This window comes from Rhinopithecus roxellana, chromosome 1 (genome assembly GCF_007565055.1).
Source record: "Rhinopithecus roxellana isolate Shanxi Qingling chromosome 1, ASM756505v1, whole genome shotgun sequence".
Taxonomy (NCBI): domain Eukaryota; kingdom Metazoa; phylum Chordata; class Mammalia; order Primates; family Cercopithecidae; genus Rhinopithecus; species Rhinopithecus roxellana.
This window is the reverse complement of record NC_044549.1, coordinates 58,707,533-58,735,335: the sequence shown is the minus strand read 5'-3', so window position 1 is coordinate 58,735,335 and position 27,803 is coordinate 58,707,533. Positions and strand designations below refer to the sequence as shown.

Here is a 27,803-nt window from a genome sequence, read left to right as displayed (position 1 = left end):
AAAATCATCTCCTTCAGGAGGGCTTCCCAAATCTTCTCTGCTCAGAATGAATTGCTTCCTGCTTTATGATTACATAGTACCCTAATCAGTTACGACCCATAACACAAGCAGCTTTGCATCTTAGACACAGAGTTAGAGAAGAATCAGGCGAGGACTTAGAACTTTCTGGAGGTAATACAAAGTAAGTTTTCCAACTCCCAGAAGTTGACAGAATGGTCTAAATCTGCGCTATCTTAAACAGTAGCTCTTGGTACATTTGATTTAACTGTTTAAATTTGATTTAATTAAAGTTAGGTCATTTTCTTCTTTCTTAATGAAAAGAATTTCATGGCACACATTTTTTGGGTAGAAGAGATACTCTGAAGATGGTTAGCCAATTAACCCACATAGGGGATGGTCTATGACTCTCAACTTGCATGCCAGTGTCAATCAATTGACAGGGAGTGCCCGGAGAAAGATTGAAAAAGATTCTAAAATCACGTGTAGGCTCTGTGAGAACAACTACTGTGATTGATTAACCTAGGCTGGTGATAGATAGAAGTCTGGAGATTGGCAACATGCATGCCATAAATTTACTCTTACTTCTAAACAATCCTGCAAGCAGCTGTCAAAAATGTTGCCCTACAAATGTTCACCCAGTGACCTAGATTCTCAAGCACCTGTCCAGTAGGTGGCATCTTGCATGTTCATCAGATAAAGAGATGTAAAAAGCTACAAAACCAATTCATTTTAATAAGACCCCCATCTGGGAAGCTTCCAAGTGACATGTACTCATGTCTTATATCTTATCATTTTATTTCAGAATAGGGGATTTATTGATTTAGTTATACTTTTTGCTATGCCACATATTTTAAAGTCACAATTTTTATAAAGGGCTGACCTCTAGTTACCATTTCTCCATAGAACAGTGGTGTTCAAATTTTCCTTGACCACAGCACACTGAGTAGGTGAAATATCTAATTCCTGTCTTCACTTCCCAGTGGAAAAGTACTTAAGTAATAAATACTTGGAAAGAAATTTTTATGAATCACTAATTACTGTTCATACAATAAGAAAAACATACTAACTTGCTCTTATATTATAAAATGATGCCCTATGAACCAAAAAATAAAAGATAAGTGTTATGGGCCATGAGAATATGTTGCAGAGGTTCACAGGCAGTGAATGTCACCAACAATGTCACCATACATCACCACACAAGCAAATTTTAAGGTATTTACAAATACAGTTATGTATCACTTAACAACAGGGATATGTTCTGAGAAATACATCATTAGGCGACTTTGTCATTGTGTGAACATCAGAGTGTACTTACACAGATCTAGATGAGATAGACTACTATCCACCCAGGCTATATGATATAGATTATTGCTCCTAAGCTACAAGCTGTATAGCATGTTATGGTACTGAATATTGTAGGAAATTGTAGCACAACAATAAGCATTTGTGTATTTAAACCTACCTCTAGTACCTGGGTGATGAAATAATCAATACAACAAACCCCCATGACACAAGTTTACCTATATAACAAACCTGCACATGTATCACTGAACCGAAAATAAAAGTTTAAAAAGTGTCTAACCAAACCTAGAAACAATACGGTAAAAATACGGGACCACTGTGGTATAAGCCATTCATCATTATGCAGCATATGGCTATACATGTTTAGCAATAAGAATATAGATAAAATATTTTCTAAACCACAATTAAGCCATGTCTCAAAGTCTAGTCTTCAACAAATTTAAAATCCAAAATATGTAAACATCCATCATTACAGACTATAGGGTTAACCCAATCATCCACAGCAAACTTAATTGATAATGATGAAACTAAACCACTACTAATTTATAATTAAAAAACAAGGACCACAGCAATTGAAAATCACTAACAACTCAAGACAACACTCATGATACACTGATAACAAATTATCCTTCTCCACATTGCATGAATTCTAATTCTTTGCATACAGAAACTTTGCAATGTCTCCAAGAGCTGGCAGCCAGTTAAAGAATACTGAATTAAAGAAGTTCAGTAAACATTAGTTAATGTAATTTATAGCAAAATGATAACTCAGTTGTTTTACTAATAAGTAGCCTTTATTCATAGACAAAATGAATATATATGATACCATAAATCATTTTCCCAAAAGAGAACCTTGGGTTTCAAGATAAATTTATAACTCACTAGAGGGCTGCAGACTAGATTTTGAGAACTTTCATAAAGTATTAAATTAAGAGTTTTACATATGCATTTCTATGCTGCTTGATGCTTCTGTTTTATTAGATTTGCTGATTACTATTTTTTTCCCAACCATAATCAAAAAGAAAATTAGGCTGGGCCGGTGGCTCACTCCTATAATCCCAGCATACTGGGAGGCCTAAGCAGGCGGATCACCTGAGGTCAGAGGTTGGAGACCAGCCTGGCCAACATAGTGAAACCCCCGTCTCTACTAAAAATATACAAATTCACTGGGTGTGGTGGCATGTGCCTGTAGTCCCAGCTACTCAGAAGGCTAAGGCAGGAGAATCGCTTGAACCTGGGAGGCAGAGGTTGCAGTGAGCCAAGAGCACACCGTTGCACTCCAGCCTGGGCAACAAGAGCAAACCTACGTCTAAAAAAAAAAGAAAGAAAGGACATTAATTGATTTTTAGCTAAGATTCAAATGAGACTCAAGAGCGAAACTACGTCTCAAAAAACAAAACAAACAAACAAACAAAAAAAACAGAAAGAAAATTAATTGATTTTTAGCTGAGATTCAAATAAGGCTACTGAACAGACTACTATCTTCATTACATCAAAGCTCTCTGTTTGCCAGAGCCCTAGTAATACCATTTAGGTTACAGACACAATGTTTTAGCCTGCCGGGTAGAATCATCCACAAAGTCTTCAAATAGTTTTAGCAGAATGCTTTTTTACATTAAGAAAAGGTAATTTTGAATCATGCTATGTCAAATAGATAAAGTTAATAAACCAGTTCCTTGGGTAGTTTAAAACTTATTTGGCAGAATATACTTCACTGTTTATGGAACACATGGATCCCCCTTTCGGAGCTACTAGGTACAACATGAAAATTGTTGAATTCCTTCCCACCCTCTCATCTGGAACTTTGCAATTTGACAACTTAAAGGAGATCTCAAAAGCTCCAGCCTCTGACTCCTACTCTGGAGCTCTTTCCTCATTACCATTTGATATTTTTTAAAAAGGCTTAATGTGATGTTTTTCTACCACTTTTTGAATTTTAAAGAATGTAAAGTTCTCACTCGGCTAAAGCTAGGTTGATCAATAAATAATTATTGAATACATACCCAATATTAATTCAGTGAGAAGTAAGACCTGCTGACCTGCTGATCCTAATCCAGTATACTGTTAATTTCAGGAACAACGAGGTGCTTTACCCCTCGCCTGTGTGGCAGCTCATCTAAATCTAGGAGCTGACATTCTGTATTCACTTGAAAGCATATGAGTCAGTTAGTCCATTCTTCATCCACAAAAGTGGAAAATAAGAAAATTCCTTTGGACATATACAGATTCAGCTTGGATTTATTCTTGTGTGATATGAAAGCATGCCTAGAAAAGAAGGTCTAGTAACTGCACAGTAAAGGCAAATGCTGGTAATTGCATCAGTAGAACAATGGCCACACCTGAGGATGAGAGGTCTTCCTCCCTTGCAAACTCAGAGAACAACTTGGTTTGACTCCTTCCCTGCGTGAAAGAAAGATTTGCTTAAGAATAGACAGATCCCTCAGCATTCCTATCCACCTTCTTGGAGAAAGCCTGTGATAATATCATTTTTCTTTTCTTTTTTGGACCTTTATTATATGAAGTCGGGAAAAGAGAAAGAAATAATGGGCCAACAGTGTTCCCTAAGTGCTTTGCAGGTATTATCTTCGGGGAATTCAATTAGTTATACAAATTTTAAACAAAATTCATCTTCTCTTTATTCCCAAAGAAAGGAAAAAGTGCTTGTCTGGTGTTACTTTCTCTCTGCTACAAAGGTAAAGTGACTTTTTCTCTTGATATAAAAAGATTTGGAAAATAAAAGTCCTTTCCCTATTTGCCAAGTGAAGCCTCCTCTTCAGTCCCTCAAGACTCCTATAATCTTTTCCAAACTTATAGAGGGGAAAAATCCCCAAATCTGTGACTGAAAACCTTAGGGATTTAATTTTTTACTACATTTGTATGTATAGTCTTTGCATTATTTTGAATGGAGTAGGTGTCAAAATTGAATAGAGTCAAATATCTACATAAAGATACACATAGAATACGTGTATGTTATACTGACAATATATGTCACTCTCCATTTGAGAAATCTCAAAATGATAAACACACATACACAAATGCACATACATCCATATGTACACACACAAACACTCACGCACAAATAGTAACAACTAAGGAACAGTTTAAGATTCCACCAGAACTTTCATTCCTCCTTTTCTTAGTAATTAAACAAGTATTTTCTGAGAACCTATTATGTGCCAACTCAGTAGAAGTGAGAGATAAAAAGATGAATACCACAGGATTCCAGAATTATCTTGGCCCATGCTTCTCAATGTATGTAATCTGAATAGACATGGCAGATGCTACCCAAATAAAAAGTGTCTGGAAAATTTAAACAAAATCAGATTTCTTACCTGCAAATCTTTTCAGAACTTTCATATACTTACAAGCACTGCAAATCTCCAGGAGGAGAACATAACAAACAGTGGGTGCTTCCCAGCAGGTAATTTCCACACTTTTGTCCAAGGAGTATCTTGAGAAGACAGTGTTTCATGAAGTATAATTCTGAAATGCTGGCCTAGACATTTTACTGGATTAAGACCCTTAAAAGGAAAAGGGCCTCATGATATTTTCCTGCTTATTCTCCCTTGTCTTTTCTTAAACTGGAAACATGGTTTGATATCTCTCTAATTTTACCATTGAAATTCTATCACTAATATTTTAAGCTTTTTGATAAAAAGCAATATATGCTCATTCCAAAAATGCATCCAAAAAATAAAAAATTATAAGAAGTTAAAAGTCAAAGTCATTCTAGTCCTCTCACCAGATTTAACTACCACTGTAGAAAGGATGTTTATATCCTTTTTGACATTTTTATGTATTGCAAATATGATTCTTTTCTCCAAAATTATTTTGAAGCAGAGTATTCTGTTCCTTGTTTTCTTCACTCAGCAATGTATCATGGGCATTTTTCCACATGGGTAGATAGACATATTCTCATCTCTTGAAATGGCTACATCAAATCCCATTGTGTGGGTGTGCTATGATTTATTTTATCAATCCCCTATTGACGGAGATGAAACTCCTCTCCAGTTTTTTCCATTAAAACCATTGTTGCAATAACTATAGCTTAACATATATCTTTTCACATTTGTTTAATAATTTTCTTAGTATGAGCACCTGGAAATGGAAGTGTCAGGATTTGCACATTTTACCTTTTGGGAGATGTTACTAAATTGTTATCAAAAATGGCATGCCAATTTATCCAGTTAAGCTTTGATACTTTTGCACAAAGTTTAAAATCGAAAGAATTTTTAAGAGTTCAAATTGTCTTCTTAGGTAAACTTTAAGACATTAACAATTAAAGGCTAATCTTCATTTTTGCCATTTCTAAATATTTTTGTTTGCAGTGTAGTATAACATCTATTTTCCCTAATGAGGAGTTGAAACCACAGGCTTGAGCTCACATAAGTAAGAGTTTTTCTAGCATTGTAATAATTTTCTTATAAGTTCATAGGATCAGCAGGAAATATTTATTTGCATCTCTACTTGGCTTTGATATTATAGGGTCTGATCAAATATCAATAGCTGCACCCTGACTCTGCGATGAGATCAATATGATCAATCGGATGATCGATGGATTATCACTAAGCACCAGCTTGCACCAAATAACAACCTGTCTGCTCCAATACTTAGGCCAATTCGCTATACTTAGCAGCCTAGCACTGGTACGCATTCTTAAAGAGCCAATATGTGACCATGGTTGTTCCCACTATTTCTTTTATATTACAGTTATAAAACAACCCTTTATTGTAATGTACTCTGGTATTCTACTGCATATTCTTTGAGCAGCTTTCAATAAAGTAATATTGAATAGTAAGGTAAAAATAAGCATAAGGTGTACAAAAATGCTTTTTAATATTTTAACAAAAATACCATACTTTAAAATGGATAGCGATGTTCAGTATGCAATGATCAAGGCATAAATGAATATATCTAACACACATAGTTTGCTTAATATAGCTTTAAATCAGGTCAAGTATAAATTACGCAGACAACTCTATTCAGAGTAATCTTTTTATATATCATTTCCATACACCCCTGTCGATAAAATAGCAGTGACACAGGAATAAATGATTCATTAGGCACTTAAAACTTCTTGTCTCGTGTAATTATCTATATAATTTAAAATTACTGAAGAATCCCAAGGATCTTTTCTTGCTAAATTATTTTGAGATGATTTATATTTTACTAAGTTTCAAGGACACCCCCCCCCCACACACACACACATTCAAAATTAGGTAACTATCAAAATTGCTGTCATAATTCATATATCCATAAGGGGAAAACTCATCCTAAAATAGAAAATTACAATTAGCAAAAACCATTCAATCTTTTTTTTAACCTGTTACACAAAACAACCTGGTGATTATAAAGAGTTGAGGTGTCTATTTTAATTACCTGAAACAATTGAACACCACTTTTGAGTTTTCATTGTTCAGTGTGTCTTTTTAAAGTGAAATGTCCTGTCTATAGCTTTATAATGAAAAATTTTTAAAAAGCACAAGTATTCTTCAAGTTGTTAGGGTAATTTCCTACATCATTCCCCAAATAAAACCTTGATCCAGCCAAATATTAAATTATTGAAATTACAAATCTGTTAATCTATAGCACATTTTACTCATTAGTGTAATTTTAAAATACACTTTCATGTGATTGACTGTTTTAATCTTCCTTAACTAGTGAGTAACTGAAAATAAATGGTCCATTCCTAATACTATAAATATGAAAAATAGGAAGTACTTAGGGACTGCAGGCGAATACATTAAAATCAGTCAGTTTTCTAGTTAACATATTCTCATTCTGTTTGTGTACAAACCCACTGCATTGAGAAGACAGATCACAAATTCATGGCCTCACAAAAACATGGTCTCCATTTCATGTTATGACAGCAGAAATTGGTCCAAATCTCTAACCATTTCCCCTAAAGGACCCTGGCTGGCTGGTGCCATCCAGGTGAGGCAATCTGAACGAGGGGAATATCATGTCAAATTCCACTCATCTGTCAGTGTAGCGGATTATTTCTTGAGAGACTGAAATTGGCTGTTTGCTGTCTGAATACCATCAATCTTACCATGTAGGGAACAGCCAAACTGCCTGTAAGAGGCTGGGTAGCAGAGGGTGGGGATGGGGGGGAGCCATTCCTAATCAGGTGAGGAGGCAGCTGTAAAGCTTTCACTCTCCCTCCATTCAAGGCTCTGAGTGAAAGATTTGTCATTTTCCACATTTCCCAGATACTTGGTATGCACATGGAGTCTGCCTGCTCTTGCTTTATGAAAGAGGTGATTTTTCAAGCTTAGGCAAATGTGGCAGAGCTCAGGGTCTGCGGGTGTCTCATTTTTTCTCATCATGTCACTTGTTTTAACCGATTTGAGAAAATGAGATCATGTTTTTCCTTTTTGCTCATTTATCCAGCAATTTATTTATTTATTTGTTCATCTAGGGGTGGATTGTCACAGATAACTGGCCCTGACTTCTATCTTGTTTTCATACACATTTCATTAGTGTCCCTGGAGATTTAAGACCTACAAGGCAAAACGTCACAACTCTCATCCAAAAAAAGGCATATTTTTATTCTTGAAATCAAAAGATTGTATTAAAGGATCTGACTGGAATTATCTAGAATATGGCTATGACCAAGATCTATCACTTTAATCTTTGCAGCTATTGTCAAAAGCCAAGGAAAGTTGAATAAACGTATTATATAGAACTATTGGATGTTAAGTTTAATAACATTTTAATCATTCTGGATCTAGGAAGGGATATTTATAGTTTCTTCATTTCAACAATAAAGCTGAAATGGGTCTCAAATATATTAGCACTTGGGGTCAAAATTGGTTTCAGTGCTGCAGTTTCTTGGGGTATTTGATACACAGATCAACCATGCATTGGTTGATAATACACAAATTCTAAGGAAGAAAATGGAGAAAACAAATATTGAGTTTAATTTCAGCCGGAACCTAATATGTGATTTTCAGTTTAAAAATATGATATTTTAATAATAAGCCCTATAAAGACATAAGTTTAATTATTACACATAACCCACACCAAAAAACTCCACATATTCACTGATTAACAGAGACAACTATGTGAAAGCTTGTTACAAATGGTACTGTATCTATTTCATGATTATATGCATAGAGTAAAATAAGACACATAGCATTGGTAGTATATTCTAGCCATGTACCACATGGTTAACAAAACAGTATCAAGAGGAAAAAAAGAGTTGTTGCCTCGGCTATGTGGATTATTAGCTGTGTGAACAGCAAAGCTTCATTCATCAAACATCCCTGGCTTGCAGGTTTACAGTCTATTAAGTGGGGACATCAGTAATTCCCAATATTTGTGAAGAACTTTACAGCTTACAAAAGACTTATTAGAAGTTATTTTTACTATATTTACACCCCACCTCACCCCCACCACCACCATATCTATATGTGGGAAATGAGAGCAGAAAAGTCAGTTGTCCAAGGTTATGTCACTAACCTTAAGTGACAGAGACTTGGGTGGCCAGCCCTGAGCCCTGCCTTCTCCCCTCAACCACGTACCACTCACCAGTTCTGCCATGGCCACCTCTCAGAATGGGTGTGCAGTTCAGATGAGACCAAGTTTTGACATAGTGAAAGTTTTCAAAAATTATATGAAGGGGCTCACACTTCTGCAAAGAAGCTATTTGGCATGGTCACTTGGCGCACTGAGAGGCATTTTCCCCTCCTAGGGACAGAGGCTCTGGCAGTGAATCATGCTGATCTGACTTCCAATGACAGCTATTGCCTGTGTGGCCTCAGACAAGCCACCTAACCTTTCAGAGTTTCTGTTTCCTGGGCGAAAGGGGAGAAATTACACCTATTTGCATAAGGATTCAACTAAGCAGTGTGAATTAATCCTGAGAGCCCTGCCTAAAACATACACGTAATAGTTGTTTTATCATGAATTCTTACTGTTGAGTATCACAACGAGTGCAGATGTCCCGCATTGTTTATTATTTATGACCATGTAGTGAAAGACATTTGTGCCAGAACTGACTGTGATTAAGCGATTGGAGGTAATGTGGGAATCTCAAATTCACTTTTGTTTTCCCTCCATCTCGGTTGCACTGAGGCTTGAGTGACTGTTCCCTCGCCAGGCTCTGGACACAGGATGCAGAAATACAAGCGCGTCCTGAAGCAGGGCGGTTTCCATGCCCACCTGCAGGGGCACTAGCGCCCCCTCGCCTTCCCTCTCAGACCAGAGCGTGGGGAAACAGGATGGCGGGGCCCAGAATCAGCCCCCAGCCTCAGCCCCAAGCACAAGCCAGCCCCACCCCTTCTCCCGGGGCGGCCAGAGCTCCAGCACCCAGCAGGCTTGCGCGCTCACTGCAGCCTGGTGCAGGCGCGCGGGAGGACCCTGGGCTGCATCCGCGCTCTGACAAGCCTGCCCCCAGCAGGGAAGCTGAGCCCCGAGAGGCAGCAAGTGGGGCCCCGGAAGGTATTGCTGGAGGACTGTACAGAAGAGCCTGGGATCGGTGTCCAGGCCGCCTGAGGAGCCAGGGAAAGGCAAGGGCGTAGACGCTGGACCACGCAGCAGGAGGAAGCTCGACGGATGGGAGGAGGCCATTGATGGGATTTGGAGAGGCGGGTGGAGGGCTGGGAGCACTTCAGAACTCAGCATCAGAAACTTGGGCGCGCAACTGGTCCCCAGAGCCCGAACTTGACCGTCGCGAGAGAGGAAGGGAGGCGGGGGAGGGAGGTTGGGTGGAGGGTGAAGGCGGGGTGGGTAGTAGAAGGATGCGAAGGCTGATGCTGAACAGAAAATGGAAGGAAATTTTTCCGAAAACCGGGGAAGGTAAGGACAATCGAGCTGGGAGGGACTGTAATGAGAAAGCTGGAGAGGCAAAGAAGGAGAGCAAAATCCAGATTGAGGAGCGAGGCCGTGGATGGGTGAAAAATACACTTTGAACACAAAGAGGAAGAAAGCAAAATGCGTCCGGAACTAAAAATTCAATATAGGAAAAACAAAACAAAACAAAAATCAGGTGGGAGGGACCTCGTCCCTGAAACTCCCAAAAGAGAGGGGAAAATGCCACTGAGCATACTGGAAGAACAGAAAGTGAGGGGAGAAAGGAAAGGAGGCATATTATACCAGACAAGAAATAGTAAGTTACTTTTTAATTTCTTTTTCATTGACAACTTGCTTCCAAAGTTAATTTGGGGACTATGCCCCCAACAAAATTCTTAGCCACATACAGACCAAGATTATAGTAGGTAAAATCCTCAAGTCTTGAAAGTTATTCCACCTTTTGCAGAATATTCTGCTATTGGCCAAAGCGTCCAAAAACAGATGACTTCTACTTTACAAGGTGTGTAGAAGCAGGCGGGGTGACACTTAGAAAAACCCACCTTTTCTGAGAAATTAATAGGAATACCCCCAAGACATTTTGGCACACTCCCCTTCCCCCAAAGCATCCAGCCAACAATATGTCTTGGAATTCAAAGGCAAGCTGCCCACACTACAGCACTTTATGTCACTTGCATTCAACCATCTGTTAAGGAAACAGTGGTAAGACTGGAGGAGGCTGCAGTGGATCCAGCTCCTGACTTACCTGGTCTGTGCAGGTGATGCTGCTGGAAAGTGTGCTGAAGGGATCCATGGCAGAGTAGCATTGCACAAGCACTTATCCACAAATACAGGACCCAGGACATCGCAGAGACCATTGCCATTCTCTAAAGAGAACATTCGACAGGAAAGGTTACCCGCGGCTTCAAGCCCCCAGCTCAGTCAGCCCCACTGATGAGGTAAGGGAGGTCTCAGACGTCATGTTCCTTTGCTACTTCTCTGGCTAGAACTAATGATCCAGCAGAGGTCATGCCATGAAGTGGGATTGAGGGAAAGCCCTTTTCAGATGATCATACATTCATTTTTTTCTTAATTCTGCAAAACTCCAAGGATTGCCAAAATGCAAAAATAAAGTTTTAGACTATCAGTTAGTCAGTTTAAAACAATGTGTGCTGACTAAAAATCCTATTTTACACAATGATCTTTAAACTATAGTTATCTCAGGCACTGAAAAGCTGCAGACTCCTCCTGTTCATTCTAACTTCATTGCAAGTCTGACATAAGCCTGGAAGGAAAGAGTGGGTTCTTTTTTTTTTTTTTTTTAATTCTACAGTCATGAATTTTTAATTGCAATGCTGTCTTCTAAACTAAGTAATCATTTCTCAGAGGCATGTTGTAATCTCCGGATAGAACCGATACTTTTGACTGGACCAAAGAATCAGAAGGGATTGTGTTTAGCCAGAATGAGTTTCAGATGCAAGACCTATGCTTCTATCCTAGAGCAAGCCATAATTTACAATATTGCTTAGCCTCCTAAGATTTCATTGTAGCTTTTGTTGTACAGCATTGATGAATGTGCATATACAGGTGGCATATGTATTTATGGATGAATATGTGCCTTTTCTTGAGCACTGAAACTTTGACAGTCTTATCTGCACCTATGAGATCTTAGGAACTACAAAGGCTCAACTGCGCTATATATTGTCCAATTTCTCAAACAACACCTCATGCTGCATTTCATATTGCCAAATTAATCAAACTTGAAGCACCGTCCTTACTCAGCCAGTGATAGTGAAGCATTTTCTACACAAGAATCCAGTTAACTGTATGCTTTTCTGTTAGGTCGAGAGGACTTTGGAAGAAGATTTCTTTCTTTCTTTTCCTTTTCACTGTCAAATCATACCCTTCGAAAACCTCAACTACACATTGAAAACGTGCTAGTAACCTCCCAGCCTGGCTTCTTTATTCATGAAAATTGGTTCTTTATTAAAAACCATGATGTTCAGAAAACAAAAATATACATCATATATATGCACATAACACAGGCTCATTTGTGGATTTTAGCAGAGAGATACAGCCTTGGAAGGATTTTAGGACTATAATAGACAAATGGTGACAACTATAATTAAGGGCAAAGTAGGAAAACATTATTTTCAACAGCTTGGTGCTATTCATGCCTAAGTCTGTGATTCAGATGGAGCATTCACTTTCTAATTACTTTCACTGCCCACTGTTTACTTTTGTATACAACATACTTTGTCTTATTGTTTTCAGAACTATCGGGATAACATACATGCATTCTCTTCAGTGGAAATGAATAGCAGCACCCCTCCTGTGAAACCTAAAACGAATGTATTTGGGGACTTTTTCAGAATACCCTGCAAATTACAGAAAGACAAAACAGAGGTGACTGTGGATGTATTTACTGCTTGTGAATTGCAGTTAAAATGTACTAGAAATTCATCTAAACTTGAAAAAAAATATCCTGCCACAACCAAAACTTAACAGTTTTTCAATGACTGCTTTCTCTTGCTCATTTCTTCACCCATATAGATCCTACTACTCAAAAGGATTACTGTGACTTGATGCTTGCAATATTTTCTTTTTTAATTTAACTTTCTTTAATTCTCAGCATTACTTCCAAACCTCCTGCATGCCACTCTCACTGCTTGCTCCTTTACCAAGAGGTTGTCTCAATGTTATTAAGTGTCTTCCCCAAATAAAGCATTCAGCCTTGCACAGTTCTCTAGATATGCCTGGATATGCTTCCGATCTGCTTTCTGAATCTTAAACCCTCAAAGATGCTTCTTACCTGAAAAATCCAGCCAAGAGCAGAGTACTCTATTAGTGTTCATTGGAAAGATCTAACACTTTTTAAAATCCATCTGTGCCACAATTTGAAATCTTTTTTCAAAGAGCTTCCCAACAATCTTCTTTATCAGGATTAAAAAAAAAAAAAAAATGTTACTCTCTTCCGATTCTATTTCCACAGTAAAAAAAAGAAAGAAAAAAGAAAAAAGAAAAAAAGACATCGGGTTCATTCAGACTATATTGTCACAAAAGGAGCCAAGGTTTGAGGGGTGGAAACCTTGTCATTTTCACCTTTAAATCATCTCCTGGCGTCACCTCTGCCTGACGAGACCTTTGAAGTGATGGGGAGATAATGTGCAGTTTCCTGATGAGAATCAGTTTATAGTTGCCGATGGACCATCCCCACTCCAGTGCATTCAGGGCAGAGTAAGGCAGCAAAATGTAGGAGCAGGGCTGCTATACGGTGCTGTAAGTAGCGGTAGTCTGTTTCAATACATCCCTCCGCTCCAAAGTATCACATGTCTTAAAGTGACATTACCCTCTATTACAGCTACAGTGAATTGTAATATCTGCCCACTAACTCTTCAACAACTCAAGCAGCGCTTTAACACTATATTGCCTGATTTATTATGTTAGAGGTCCTACTGATACCATTGATTTAACAAAACAGTAAAGAGGGAAGGAGAAACAAGAAAAAAAGCATTCTGCAAAATACTGATAGTATTAGTGGGAGTTACACTTCTAACAGTAAATGGGAAAGTGAAATATAAGCCATTTCTTACCTCTTAATGTTCTTTTTACCTGTAAGTTAACCACAAATATTGTCAGGTTTATACTAATTTAAGTCTGCTGGTTGTTTCAGCAGTTAAATAGGAGACTAGAATTTACCTGGAATAGGACATAGATGCATATATGCATAAGTCCAATAAAAACCTTCCGAACTTTTTGAACATGTTTAATAAATAAAAATGTGTTATTTTTAGCACCAAATGAAGAAATATGCTCACAGCTCTTTTTAAAAAATTTTTCCTCTCCTTCAAATAACATGCTGGGGTGGGGAGGGAAAACACTCAGTAGTTCAATGTCTTGTTTCTCGTACTATGGTTTGAACCCTTTCTTCTTCAGAAATACAGTGTAATTTTGCCTAAACTTCAATGATGCATACAAGGGGACCCAGTTTTCATTTGTCAATTGCACAGGTAATAATTCTCTGAAATACCCTCAGTTATTTCACAGATCACTTATAAAGCCCCTACTGTGTGTTAGGTGCCTGGAGAACAAAGCAGAAAACATGATTGATGAGATCCTCACTGTTATAGATCATACTGTCTAGTCTTTTATGGTGTTTTCAAAATCAAGGTAGTTCTCATAATATTCCTTCCTTGGAAACATTTTGAAATTCCCCAGGATACTCTCTTGCCTTTCAGAGGCACAATAAAGAAGGTCCGATGCTGCTTTGCATCTTTGAAAGCGATTCTCTTTTCTCATGTTACACACAGTGAGAGAGTGAGGGATCCTTCAGACTCGTCAATCTTGTCAATTGGTCTTTCACATTGCACAAAACACACATAATAGCTCTTTGTAATATAACAACTGTTCACTAAATCTTACATCTAAACAGATTTCCAAGTAGTAGCAAATATTAATCCCACAGTTAAAAATTAGTTAAAAATGCCAAAGTTCTAGTTGGTATTGCATGTTTCACATCTGTGCCTCATTCTTGTTGTTCATGAGTATGTACAGAAAGTTTACACTGACTGTACAGCATCAAGATAAACAAACAAACAAACAAAAAACAGCAGTGGTGGCAGGTAATGTTTATCAAACCTTCACCAGATGCTAGCACATTCTATAGTATGTCTTGTAAAGTCTAATTTAATTCTTTTTACCAACCCCATAAGATAAGTATTATTATTATTATCTCTGTTTCACAGTTGCAGAATGTGAGAGGAGACATGAAGGTTAAAGAACGTGCACAAGGTTGTAGGGAAGTAAGTGATAGAGCAGATTTCAAGCCCAAGAGTACATTTCTAAACACTGGGATAAAATATTTAATAGAAAAAATAACTCAAAAATATAACTATTATATTTTCTTATTTCTTTAACATTAAGATAGTCTCAAAAAATGATTATTCATTCTTTTTAGAGGTACATATTATACCAGGTATTTGAAATATAGAAGTATACAAGACAGCCTTTGCCCCATGATTATTGTTGGTTGTGGTTTTACTATGCTAATGAATTAAAATTAAAAGGAAGTTCACCTTTGCTAATAAAGGCTACCATTTTGAAAACCTGTAACCATTATGTTTTTCATTTCTAGAGATTAAAGTAAGGGTCAAGATAGTTACTTCTGTAATTAAATTTAATCTACCACCTAATGGACTACATTCAAGGTATTCAGATAGGCATTGTTGAAAATTAAGAAAAAAAAAACTGGAATAAAGACTCGCCTTAAGTATCATTCTAAATATATGTAATGAAGCAAGAATATCAACAGAGTTCCATGTTTTTCTTCCAAATACCTTGCAGACCATTGCATTACAGCCAATGATCATTTGTCCTAATAATGTAAGAATCAACATATATTGATCTTTGAGTCCATTTAGTGTATTCTCCCAACTCAAAGCAAAACTACTCTCACATTTTTCAGAGAAGTTGAGTCTTTCCACCTTCTGACCATGGCAGGATTGCACTTCCTGATCCATTTAGGGTTGGGTATGCCATAAGGTTCGGCCAATGAGGTGTCTTTAGAACTGATGGCATTTCCTCAAGCAATAGAGCATTTAATTGCTGAAGTGACACCCTCAGATCTCTTCTTGCCTTTGAAGCAGGGACAAGCTGTGCTATCAGCCTAAGTCCTTGAGCAGAGGCCTCCTCTTCCCCTACCAATCTTTGATGGATCTACATAGTGAATAAGAAATAGTTTTTTGTTTAAGCAATTACAACTTAGGAGTTATTTGTTATTGCAGCATCATCTAGTCTATCCTGACTGATAAAAACTTTATCTTGTAATTCACTTATTAATTGAATTTTTATGTTCCATGCACTGTACTAAGCCATGAGGAGAGCATTATACACATTAGTAATCACAACTATGTCTTAAAAATACAAAACATTCACAAGGTAAACACCAAACAAACAAACAAACAAAAGCAGTAACCAAAAAACACACACAACAAAATAAAACCCAACTACTGCTTAAGAAAGAATAAAGATCCTTAGTAGCAACAGGGAATGCACACAGTTGGAAAGAGAAGCTAAATCATTTTCTATCAAACTGGGGATATTCTATACTACAATTTGAATCTGGATCCATAAGGCAGAATTTTCAGTAACTGTAAGAAAAAGAAAATGAGAGACAAGATTTTTCTTAGACTGGAAAAAAAGATAACCTTCATGTAGGAGTCTCATTTTTCACTTCCAGCAGCCTAGCTCTACAATTACTTTATCAACTATAATTCCTCATTGCTTATCTTGTCTGTCTTCCAGGTAGAAGAAAAAGAAAGAATAAGGTCCTTTCTTTTGTTCTTACACTTCTCATTTCTTTATTCTTTATTCTCCTTTTAGGACAGAGAGAAAGTTGAAATCCCACCAGCTTCACCTTCTTTTCTCTAACCAAAGCAATACATATATATTTTTATGGCAAATAAGTAGTCCTTTTTTTTTTTTTTGCAAGGATATGAACATATATCAGAAGCACATAAAGGTCATGAAAATGACTGCTTTGGCAATAATAAAAACAATAATATGATTTTTTGGTTTATAAAACGTTCAAATCCATAGCTGATTTAAGATCAGATCACCCAAAGCTACTCAATTCCAATGGCCATTCAACAACCCAATACTTTGAGCCAGAAATGAAGACTCTTCTGGACATGTCCCTCCCCATAAACTTCTGCATCCAATCAGTCACTACTGCCTACTAATTCTACTTCCTGTTTATGCCTCAAATCCATCCAGTCTGTCCCTCTCCATTCAACTACTGTTGTCCAGGCTACCATCATCTTTTACCTGAACTATAACAAGTATACTTGTCTTGGAGTATGTAGCTCCCACCTGTGTCTCCCCGACTCTGCATCTGGAGGGAGCATATTTGAGACACATGATGATTATGTCACTCCTGCTACTTAAAAACCTTTCAATGGTTTCCCATTGCACTTAAAATAAAGTCCAAATCTTATGTCCATGGTTGACGAGGCTCTGCATGAACTGGCCCACCTACTTCTCTAGCTTCATCTCTTACAAACGTTCTAACTCTTGGCTTCTAGTAGACTTCTCTTGGATCCTTGAATAGGATGGAGAAACTTTCTTTCCAAAGCCTTCTCTAGTACTCCAGACAAGATCAGGTCATTGTGCTATGTTCCCTTGTATCCCTTGGGACAGCACGTCTAGAATCTCAAATACCAGTATAAATAGCAATTTCTGGAATTATTTGTTTAACGTCTGCTTTATCTCCTTACAAGAATCACCATGAGGGCAAGTAGGACAAGCATATTGGTCATTGCTGCATCTTCAGAGTCTAACATACTGCCTGGCATATAGTAGACAATAAAATGCTTGAATGAATAAATGAATAATAATGAATGAATCAAAAATAAAATACTAATTCACCATCAGGATGGCATGCACAATGAACTGCCTTTACAGAAATAAGTAGATTTGACCAGGCGTGGTGGCTCACGCCTATAATCCCAACACTTTGGGAGGCCGAGGCAGGCGGATGGCCTGAGATCAGGAGTTCAACACCAGCCTGGCAAACATGGTGAAACGCCATCTCTACTAAAAATATGAAAATTAGCCAGGTGTGGTGGCGGGCACCTGTAATCCCAGCTACTCAGGAGGCTGAAACAGGAGAATCGCTTGAACCCTGGAGGCGGAGATTGCAGTGAGCCAAGATCACCATTGCACTCCAGCCTGGGTGACGAGAAAGAAAAGAAAGAAATAAGTAGATTTTGTGACCCTCCCCATAGCCTTTGCTAGCTTTTTTGGTAGGTAATATATTCATGTATGAAGTGGTGACCCATATTCAGGGTGACCACCTTGCCCTGTGTTAGCCTATTGCAATGACACTAAGTAAAGGAAATTGGCCTGTACACTGTTTAAAACAATGGCTACTTGCCACTAAATTTGTGTTGGATTTTTTTTTTTTTTTTTTTTTTTTTTTGCTAGAAAAAAAAAAAAAATGAAACCATTGTGAATTTTCCACCCTGGTTCTCAGGATTTGATATCCAATATGATCTGATGGTAGATCTCACAGCTGATCCCTGGAGAATAAAAAAAGTCTACAGATGTTAAAAGTCAAAAGGAAACACTTAAAATTTCAGTATATTGGACCTAGAAGAGACCCCCAAAATCTCCTTGTCTAGCCTGTTTTTTTTTAGAAGAAAGATGAAGACCTAAGAAAGGGGAAGAGGCTTACTCAAGGGAACATGGTAAATTAACTAGCATAGATGATGTTAGAATACAACTTTCCCAATCTAATGTCGCTCTTTTTTGTGCTTCCCCACCCTCCAACGTAGACACACGCATAGATGCAAACACACACACACACACACACACAGAGAGAGGAATAGAGAGAATGAGAGAGAGAGAGAGATCACTATTCAGTAGAACTTTCTGCAATGTTGAAGATGTTCTCTATTTCTGCTGGCTAATATGGTAGCCACTATTGACATGTAGCTATTAAGCATTTGAAATGTCACAAGTGCAACCAAGAAACTGAATTTTTAATTCTATTTAATTTTAACTATTTTAAATTTAAATAGCCACATTTGGTTGATAGCTACTGCATTGGACAGCACAGTTCTGGAATACAGCAGCCAGGTCAAGAAAAATAAAATCTGTGATTTTTCAATAATTTTTAGTAAGCTAAAAGAAAGATCTTTAATTACGTGATAGTAACCTTCCAGGATGAGAATAGCATAGAAAGAAAGAAGTAGGGTGTGTTTGGTTACAATTAACAGAAAAACAAACAGGCATACACAAAATTCAAACTGGAGTAAATAATAAAGAAGATGTACAGTTTCCTGTGGGTTGATAGCCCACAGGTGGCACTCACTTGCAGGTGGGTTTGATGAGCAATTCCACTAAGCCATCAAAAACTAGCTCATTTCAAACTCTCTCTGCCTTCCAGAATTTCTATTCATTCTAAGGCAGGTGTCTCATCACGGCTGAAACATGGCTGCCAATGGCTGCCAATGGCTGCCTGGGCTATGTGCTTCCTCATCCACATAGCAACAAGAGAAAGGATTGTTTTGGGTTTTCTCACATGAGCAAGGATTATTTATTCCTAGCTTCCTCCAGCAAACTACTAGTCATGCCTCATTAGTTTAACTTGGGTCACTTGCCCCTCCTTGAGCCAGTGACCTTGAACAGGGGGAAAGATCACATTGTTGGGCTTAGAGCTACAGTACATTCCACATCCCTAACTCTGGAGAGCATCCCCCAAAAGAGATGCATTCAGTGGGGGAGGGTGGCACTTAAAGGAGAATTAGGATAATAATGGGAAAAGGAGAATGAATATTGAAGGCATGATTATAATGTTGACTAAGGCTAGTAAAGCTTTCATATGTACTTTTAGGACTAAAGGACTTTGATATGTTTTATAATTTCTTCCTACTTATAAAATAATGTATTCATATGTTAAAAGGTAGATAACTCAAGATCTAAACTAAAAGTTTTAAAAGTCATCTATAATCAATCACACAAATGTTACCAGCATTCACATTTAAGTATACATACTTCTAACACTTTTTCAAACATGCCTATTTGGTGCTGTTTTTTTAAATTGCAATTTAATATATTGGTTTTTTGGTTTGTGTGTGTGTGTGTGTGTGTGTGTGTGTGTGTGTGTGTGTGTGTGTGTGTTTGAGATGGAGATTTGCCCTGTGACCCAGGCTGGAGTACAATGGCACTGATCTCGGCTCACTGCAACCTCCTCTTCCTGGGTTCAGATGATTCTCCTGCCTCAGCCTCCTGAGTAGCTGGGATTACAGGTGCCCACCACCACGCCCAGCTAATTTTTGTATTTTTAGTAGAGACGGGGTTTCACCATGTTGGGCAGGATGGTCTTGATCTCCTGACCTCATGATCTGCCCGTGTTGGCCTCCCAAAGTGCTGGGATTACAGGTATGAGCCACCACACCCGGCCAATATGTTTTTATTATGTTTTATGATTTTTCATTGTATTTTTTATATTTTATTATTTTTTTTCTCAAAATATCACATTTTTCATGTCAGTCCTTTAATGGTGCTCTTAATCCACTTAACCAATCTAAAGTACTGTACTTTTGTTTCTTGAAATATTCGACATCCATTTGTTGCTTGTAAATTGTGGTTGATTTTACTTTTGTGGCAGTAAATTTTTTACTACATGAACCAAATACTAAAAACAGGAATGTCTTTCTTTTTCTATGGGATCCTACATAGTGTCAGTGGTTAACTACAAAAAAAAAAGTAATCATACATGTATCTTATTTTCCTAGTGTGGGTTTAAGTACTATTAACTTTTCTTGACTTCCTAGGTTTATATTTGATTTGCCATTAAGTAAATTTCTGAAGAATAGAAGTTTTTGTCTTACTATTAATATAGCTTATTATTCTCTTTTATCTGGCTTGAGTTTTTAATCATGTGAACCAGACAATTCCCAGAAATAGTAGAAAAACACAGGAAAATAGAAATATATATATATTTTAATCTATACCTCTTTGGGTCTTCCTCCTTTTATTTATTTATTTTTTAATGTGGTCAGAGAGGCAATCTAACAGCAGGAATGAAATAATAAACTCTGGAGTCAAACTGTTTGAGTCTACTTCAGCTCTACCTCTTACTAGCTGTTGGATTCTGTATAACTTCACCTAAGTTGCCTCACTGATACCTGCTTTAAAGGATCATTGTTAGATGCACATCAGTGTATCTGGTACACTATAAATCTCTATAAAGTTTTAAAATTAAATTTGATTTATTTGGTGTAATTAAGATTTTGTTCAGAATTGCAAGATGTTTTCTCACTTCTCTATACCTTTGAATGTGCAAAAGTATAGAATTCTACTGAAACATTATTTCTATTTGAAAAATACTTGCTCTGTCTTTCATTTCTACCTACCATTTCCCTTCTCCTTCCTTTTTCCTAACTTGGCTTGCTTTTCCAGATTAGCTTCTTGATGTCATTCTCTATGGAGTTTCTCTTGGCCTCCCAAGTCTAAGTTAGAGACCCCTCCTCTACACTCCCACAGATTCTGTCAACTGCACTTGCTGTAGCATCTATTGTTCTGTGCCATATTTCTCTGTTATTGTCTCTCCACTAGACTATCTTTTATATCCTTATAATTAGGCAAAGCAGCATAGTGTCTTTCAGTTCCTCAAACATATTATACCTACCTTCCTTCCTTCCTTCCTTCCTTCCTTCCTTCCTTCCTTCCTTCCTTCCTTCCTTCCTTCCTTCCTTCCTTCCTTCCTTCCTTCCTTCCTTCCTTCCTTCCTTCCTTCCTTCCTTCCTTCCTTCCTTCCTTCCTTCCTTCCTTCCTTCCTTCCTTCCTTCCTTCCTTCCTTCTTCTTCTTTCTTTCTTTCTTTCTTTCTTCTTTCTTTCTTTCTTTCTTTCTTTCTTTCTATCTATCTTTCTTTCTAGGCTGAGTTTTGCTCTGTTGGCCAGGCTGAAGTTCAGTGACCTCGGCTCACTGCAACATCTACCTCCCAAGTTCAGGGAATTCTCCTCCCTCAGCCTCCTGAATAGCTAGGATTATAGGCACACACCAGCACACCTGGCTAATTTTTGTATTTTTAGTAGAAATGGGGTTTCATCATGTTGGCCAGGCTGGTCTCGAACTCCTGGCCTCAAGTGATCTGCCCACGTTGGCTTCCCAAAGTGCTGGGATTACAGGCGTGACTCACCACACCCAGCTATATTATACCATTCTTGACTCAAAGCTTTTTCACATTCTGTTCTCTCTTTCAGAAACATTTTTCCATTCTGTTATTTTCCCAAATAGCCCTTTCTTTATCCTCCCTGATTTCAGGGACACTTTCTCTGACCATATCACTCCTTTCTTGAAAATATGCAATTATTTCCCAATACACAGAATATAATATCTGATTTTTAAAAAACTAGGTCCAGCATGAACTGATATCCACCCCTATTTCCAAGCTAATATTATTCCACTTTTCCCTAAACACCTGCATGTGCACCATGCTCCAGTCACTCTGGTCTTTTCTCACTAATTCATTTGGGCAGTCATTCGTTTACCAAAGATTCACTCAACAAATGAGGTACGGAGACTAGAACTCAATTCCTGGTGAAGAAGATAATCACTGCTCTGCTTTATATACTCCAAATCCTTTCCAGATTTATGGCCTTTAATGTGCTATAAGCTCCTATTTTATTTATCACTGTTCACTCACCCTCTGGCAATGTACCTGGCACATAGTAGGTGCCTAATCAATATTTATAGAACATATGAATACATGAATGTGTGAATGAATGAATACATAGTCACTTCTCATTTATTCGTGTTTTAGGTGTTTTATGAATTTGCAGCAAGATTCTAAGCAAGTGGTTGGCAGTGGGCTGAGCAGGGAGGAGGCTGGGAAGAATTTCAGATGATGTGTCTGTATGTGTATGGGTGTTTGTGTGGGAATCTGAGTCTGAGAGTGCCTTAATGTGCATCTCCAACCTCATCCTAGTGCCAGAGGAAAATGCTTTTTGCATCACTTCTTGTTTTCTCCACCCTTTTGTCCCCTTCTTCTAACACACCCTATTGACAGTACGCCTTCCCTACTCTTGGTTTCCACCCTCACATTCAGGTTTTTGCCATAGTGTAATGGAGAACATGTGGTATCTCTGGGAGTCCCAGCTCAAGGAGAAGAATGTAACAGTTACAAGTTTAGAGTACAGAAAAAGAGAATTATAAAACGGACTTCAAGGGAAGAGGGGATGAGAATGCACATAGCATGCTCATGTTTGGAGTCCCTAAGCCAGAAATCCTCAATCTTGGCAGTAACTTACAATAATCTGGAGAGTTTTTAAAATTCTAAATGCCCAGGCCGCCACCCAGATCAATCAAATCAGGAACTCTGGAGATGGGACTCAAGCAATAGTGTTTTTCAAAGCTCCCTAGGTGGTTCCAATTTGCAGCCAAGTTTGAAAACCACTGCACGAAAACAAAAATGTACGGCAGAAGGCCTCTGGTCACTATGGCAACCCCCAAAATACCTGCAATTTCTTGTTATTTAGTTGCCAACTAAGAGATATGTTCTCTGTGTTTAACAGATTTAAGTTTAGCCCAAGCAAGGCATCTTTATTGAATACTTACTCTATGTGCTTGGTATGATAATAGCTACCATATAAAACCTCTATTTCATTAATTTTTTTTCTAGTCATATTTAACTGTGTAGATCATATGAAACTTAAGTGTTCCAAGCCATGTTTGGTAGATTTCATGGTTGCTTCCATTACTTATGATCCTTCTTGATTTTCACTTATGTAACCACAATCTCCCTGCCAAGCTAATTGCTGGTTCCAAAAGTCTTTCCTGTAGTTCACGGTAGCCCCGTTCTCTTGACATGATCACAGATGTGAACAAAAGTCAGTTTGGGCCAAAGTTATGCAAGGACAAGCTTTCAGGGATCTTCCAAAAGACATTTCCTCACTTGTCTAAGACAGCCTCAGAAAGTGATTTTCTATTTTCATCCAGAGTTGTATAAAAAAGCATGACATTAACCAGGAGTCATTAACTGATATTTTCAGATCCTGAAGAGCCACCAACCTGTCAGCATGAGGCCGACACCCTGGAAAGAAGAGTAAACAAGTTGGGGAAATGTCCTTTGTTGAATCAAACCAATCCGAAGGTCCACTTAACACTAGGCTTGCCCTGTGATGAATTAAGACAGCTTCAGTTGGGCTTTCTGTTACTTGGAATCAAAAGCATCCTAACTAACTGAGCACTAAGACACAGCCTATAACGATGGAAATATAAAACCAAGATTATCCTATAGATAATTTAATCCAGACTCTCAGTTTAAAAATAAACAAACTAAGATTCAAAGAGCTGAAGTGCCTTGTGTAAGGCAACACAGTCTACCTGGGACTGTATTACCTAGAGCTGGGCCTGGACCTCAAGTGTCCTCATTGCCAGCTCACTGCTTATTCTACTGAACTATAAAGACATCTTCATTGTGAACATTCACTTTAGTTTTCCATTCGTGTTAAATTAGTTGTAATGGCCCTAATTTTTGAAATGTCGTAAATTTCCTTGGAAGGAACTCTCTCTAGAAATATATATTCTCATTCCTCTCTCAACAGACACACCCAAAACTTATAGATACAATTTGATTGTTAAATGTAGACATCATGAAAGAATACGGAAAACTGTTAAAAATACATATCACACAGCTCACCCCCAACCAAGAAAAAATTAAAAATTCTACCAGGCTAGACTGCTTCACTAAATGATGTTGCTGAATATATAAAATACTTGAATCTAAATTTGAAAGTGCTCCCCCCTCCCCTTGATTAACCAGATTGTCCCCTCCCCTATATATAGGAACGCTATGTGCCTGAGCCCACTTGCCATCTGTCACCACATTTTCCAAACTTCTCTTCCACCCCCTCCTCTTACACAATCTTATCACATAGAAATATTAGATTTCAGGGATTTGTATAATTTCATCAGATTTTCTGAGCAAAGTAAAAATAGAAGATGTACTGGTATACTAAACTGACTCAGTTTTTGAGTGCCCAACACATATCTACGGTAGCCAGTAATGCCCTTTACACAGACCTTATGTGGCCAGGAATAGCAAGAATAAGGTTTTTATTTTTCCCCCCGTAGTATGATATTTCATATTAGGAATTTTCAGGCATTCCCCATATTACAGAGAGGAATTTGGATAGTTTCCAGAGAGTCCTGACTCATATAACATTATATTGCTTTGTTTATTAGCTTTTGTAAAGTTTGGTAAGTTTTCCCAGATCACTGGAAAATACTTGCAAGCCAACTGGGGAGTATCCATATTGTTGCTTCCCCCTTACAGTTTAGGAGATGAATTCTAACCATCTAAATATATGGCACCTCTACTCACCCAGGCGCTTTGGCCAGAAACTTAAGAGTCTTCTTAGTTTGCTGTATTCCCTACCTCTCAGAAACAATCCATCAGAAATACAAGCTAACACTTTTGTTTCCAGATCCCACAGGAAGTCTTTGAAGAATATCCAGGGAAATTGGCTGTGAAGTATCAAGCCTACTACCCAATACACATTTGTTAAGGATGGTCCTGTGAACTAGGTTCTTTCCTATTTCGTTCTTTCCTATTTCTCTGTATGTGTAGGAGAAAAGAGCTTGTAAGAAGCCCCCTGTTGAGTCTACTAAGCATCTTACTTTCTTCCAACTGCACCCCTGATGGCTCTGAAGGATTAATCAATCACAGACCATTCTCTGATCATCTGGGTGGTCACATGACTCAAGCGGTGGTCACATAACTCAAGCCTGACCAATCAGGAATTCCCATGCTCTGTCAGCAGAGATTGGCTCAAGGGCACATTACCCAAGGAAGAACACAGGGGAGGAGGGGATTTACTTCCTTTATAACAGGGCTACTGGTGGCTACTTTTATCTTTGAGGAAAAAGGTTACCTGAGGAAGCAGAGAATACAATCACACCCACAAGAGAAGGAGGAAAACTAGGGTTGAAGATTTGAAGATGGAGAGAGAGAAGGAGGGAGAGGGATAAGAATAGAGTCTAAATGAAGGTTATAGACTATGGTTTGCCTTCTGTTTTTATAAATTAAGTTTTACTGGAATACAAATATGCCCATTTGTTTATGTATTACGTATACTTGCATTCATGCTACAATAGTAGATTAGTTGGAACGGATACCATATCCAATGGGTTATTCCTGACTGAGGGCACATCAAGTATGTTGCCCTTCTCAAAGATCTTATAATTTAGTGAAGGGCAAGAAATGTAAATATTAAAGCACATTAAGATAATGGGAATAAGGATGAAATGCAGGATAGAAATAAATCTAACAAAATAACAATGCTAACGACAATGATAGTGTTCCTGATGACGACAGATACCATTGATTGATTGCATAGTGGCACTGTGTTGCCTCTTTAAGTATATTGTCACCCATCCTCCAAACAACCTTGCCAAATAGATGTTTCAGTTAGGATACAAAAATGTTTGCTGTAGTAACAAGCAACCCCCATAGCTCATGCTGCATATCCAGGGGGGATTAGTAGGAGGATTTGCTTATTATAAACAGTCAAGATCCCAGGATAATGAAAGCTTTCTCCATATGTTTTCATATTTGCCTCACTGGGGGAAGGGACCATTGTAAATCACACACTGTCTCTAAAAATGTCTGTCCACAAGTGAAACACATCCCTTCCACTCACATTTCATTAGTCAAAACAAATCATTTAACCATTCCTAAACTGAGAAGTACTGGTGGAATGTAATGCTACCATGTGCTTAGAAAGAGAAGAGCTATAAATATTAAGAGAATGCCAGTGCATTAGTCAGGGTTCTCCAGAGAAACAGAACCAATAGGATATAGATATATGGATAGATTATAGATGATAGATGATATACATATAGGTATAGGTATATATATAGACATAGACATATGAGGAGATTTATTAGGGGAATTGGCTCACATAATTATGGAGGCTGTGAAGTTCCACAACAGGCTGTCTGCAAGCTGGAGATCCTGGGATGCCAGTAGCGTGGCTCAATCCAAGTCCAAAAGTCTCAGGATCAGGAAAGCTGATGGTGTCAGTCTCAGTACAAGGCCAGAGGCCTAAGAACCCAGCAGGTTGCTTTTGTAAGTCCTGAAGTCCAAAGGCTGGAGAGCCTGGGGTTCTGATGTCCAGGGACAGGAGGAGAAGAATGTCCTAGCTCTAGGAGAGAGAAAAAGGAAATCTTTTTCTCTCCTTTTTTGTTCTATCTGGGCCCCCAGCCAATTGGATAGTGCCCACCCACATTGAGGGTGGATCTTCCCCACTCAGTCCACTGATTCATGCACCAGTCTCCTCTGGAAACCTCGCAGACACAACCAGAAGTAATACTTTCCAGTTTCCTAAGTATTCCTTAATCCAATCAAGTTGACACCTGAAATTAATTATCACAACCATGACTTTACTCAAATCAGTATTATTAGTATTCACTTTTCTAATGAGAAAACATAGTAAGATAAGTTAGGAGACTTCCTCAAGGCTGTCAGCTAATAAGTAGTCATGTTAAAATTGAACCCAAGTCAGTATGAATCTAAACCCCAAGACATTTTTTTTGTTTTACCATGTCACAGTCTTTTCTTATCAGCTTTGTGTTAGTTGATTGAATAAAATAGTAAATTCACATGATGTAGGACCAAGCAGGACATGTAAAACATTTGGGTTTGATGAGCTTGGAAATAGTAAGCCCTTTAATATTTTTAATAAAGACATTTACATTATATAAGCAATACTTAAGAAAGACATGGACAGCAGTTTTGACCAGAGAATTGGGTCTGCAGTGGGATAAGGGAGCAGTATAAAAGTTGGAATAAGATAATGCAAAAAAAAAAAAAAAAAAGTGAGGGAGAGATTGAAGAGGAAGACAGAAGTGAGTAGTTAGAAGGGAGGTTTCAGACAGAGACCTTTCCTACTCTTGAGTAGCTTAAGTATAATTCTTTCCTAAAAGGTGCAGGTTCAAATATTTATGAGACAGAGTTACTATTCCTTTTAGAGGCTTGTCAAGTGTAAGAGGAGGAAAAATCTGTTTGTGAAGGGAGTTTACAGTATACTTAAAGTTTATTTTAAAAATAAATAGGACTTGATAGATAGGGCAATAAACAATAGGCCCCATCAGTAACCTGCCAGGAACACTAACAGGAAGCATCTGTAGGCTGCCAAGA

General features: G+C 38.0%; 1 protein-coding gene across 2 annotated transcripts in view; it reads right to left on the bottom strand.

The window, feature by feature from the left end:
* TAFA1 (TAFA chemokine like family member 1) overlaps nucleotides 1-26,772 on the bottom strand; it is a 565,991-nt gene extending 539,219 nt beyond the window's left edge. The window contains exons 1-2 of one of the 2 annotated variants that reach the window (XM_030938323.1): nucleotides 26,566-26,772; nucleotides 10,862-10,982 (exon numbers count right to left, since the gene is read on the bottom strand). In XM_030938323.1, the coding sequence (XP_030794183.1) occupies nucleotides 10,862-10,979 (118 nt within the window). In that variant the 5' untranslated portion in view covers nucleotides 10,980-10,982; nucleotides 26,566-26,772. Of the gene's footprint in view, nucleotides 1-10,861; nucleotides 10,983-12,907; nucleotides 13,414-26,565 lie in introns of those variants that run through there. The other variant, XM_030938318.1, reaches the window with a different exon arrangement.
* Between the last annotated feature and the right edge of the window lie 1,031 nt (nucleotides 26,773-27,803).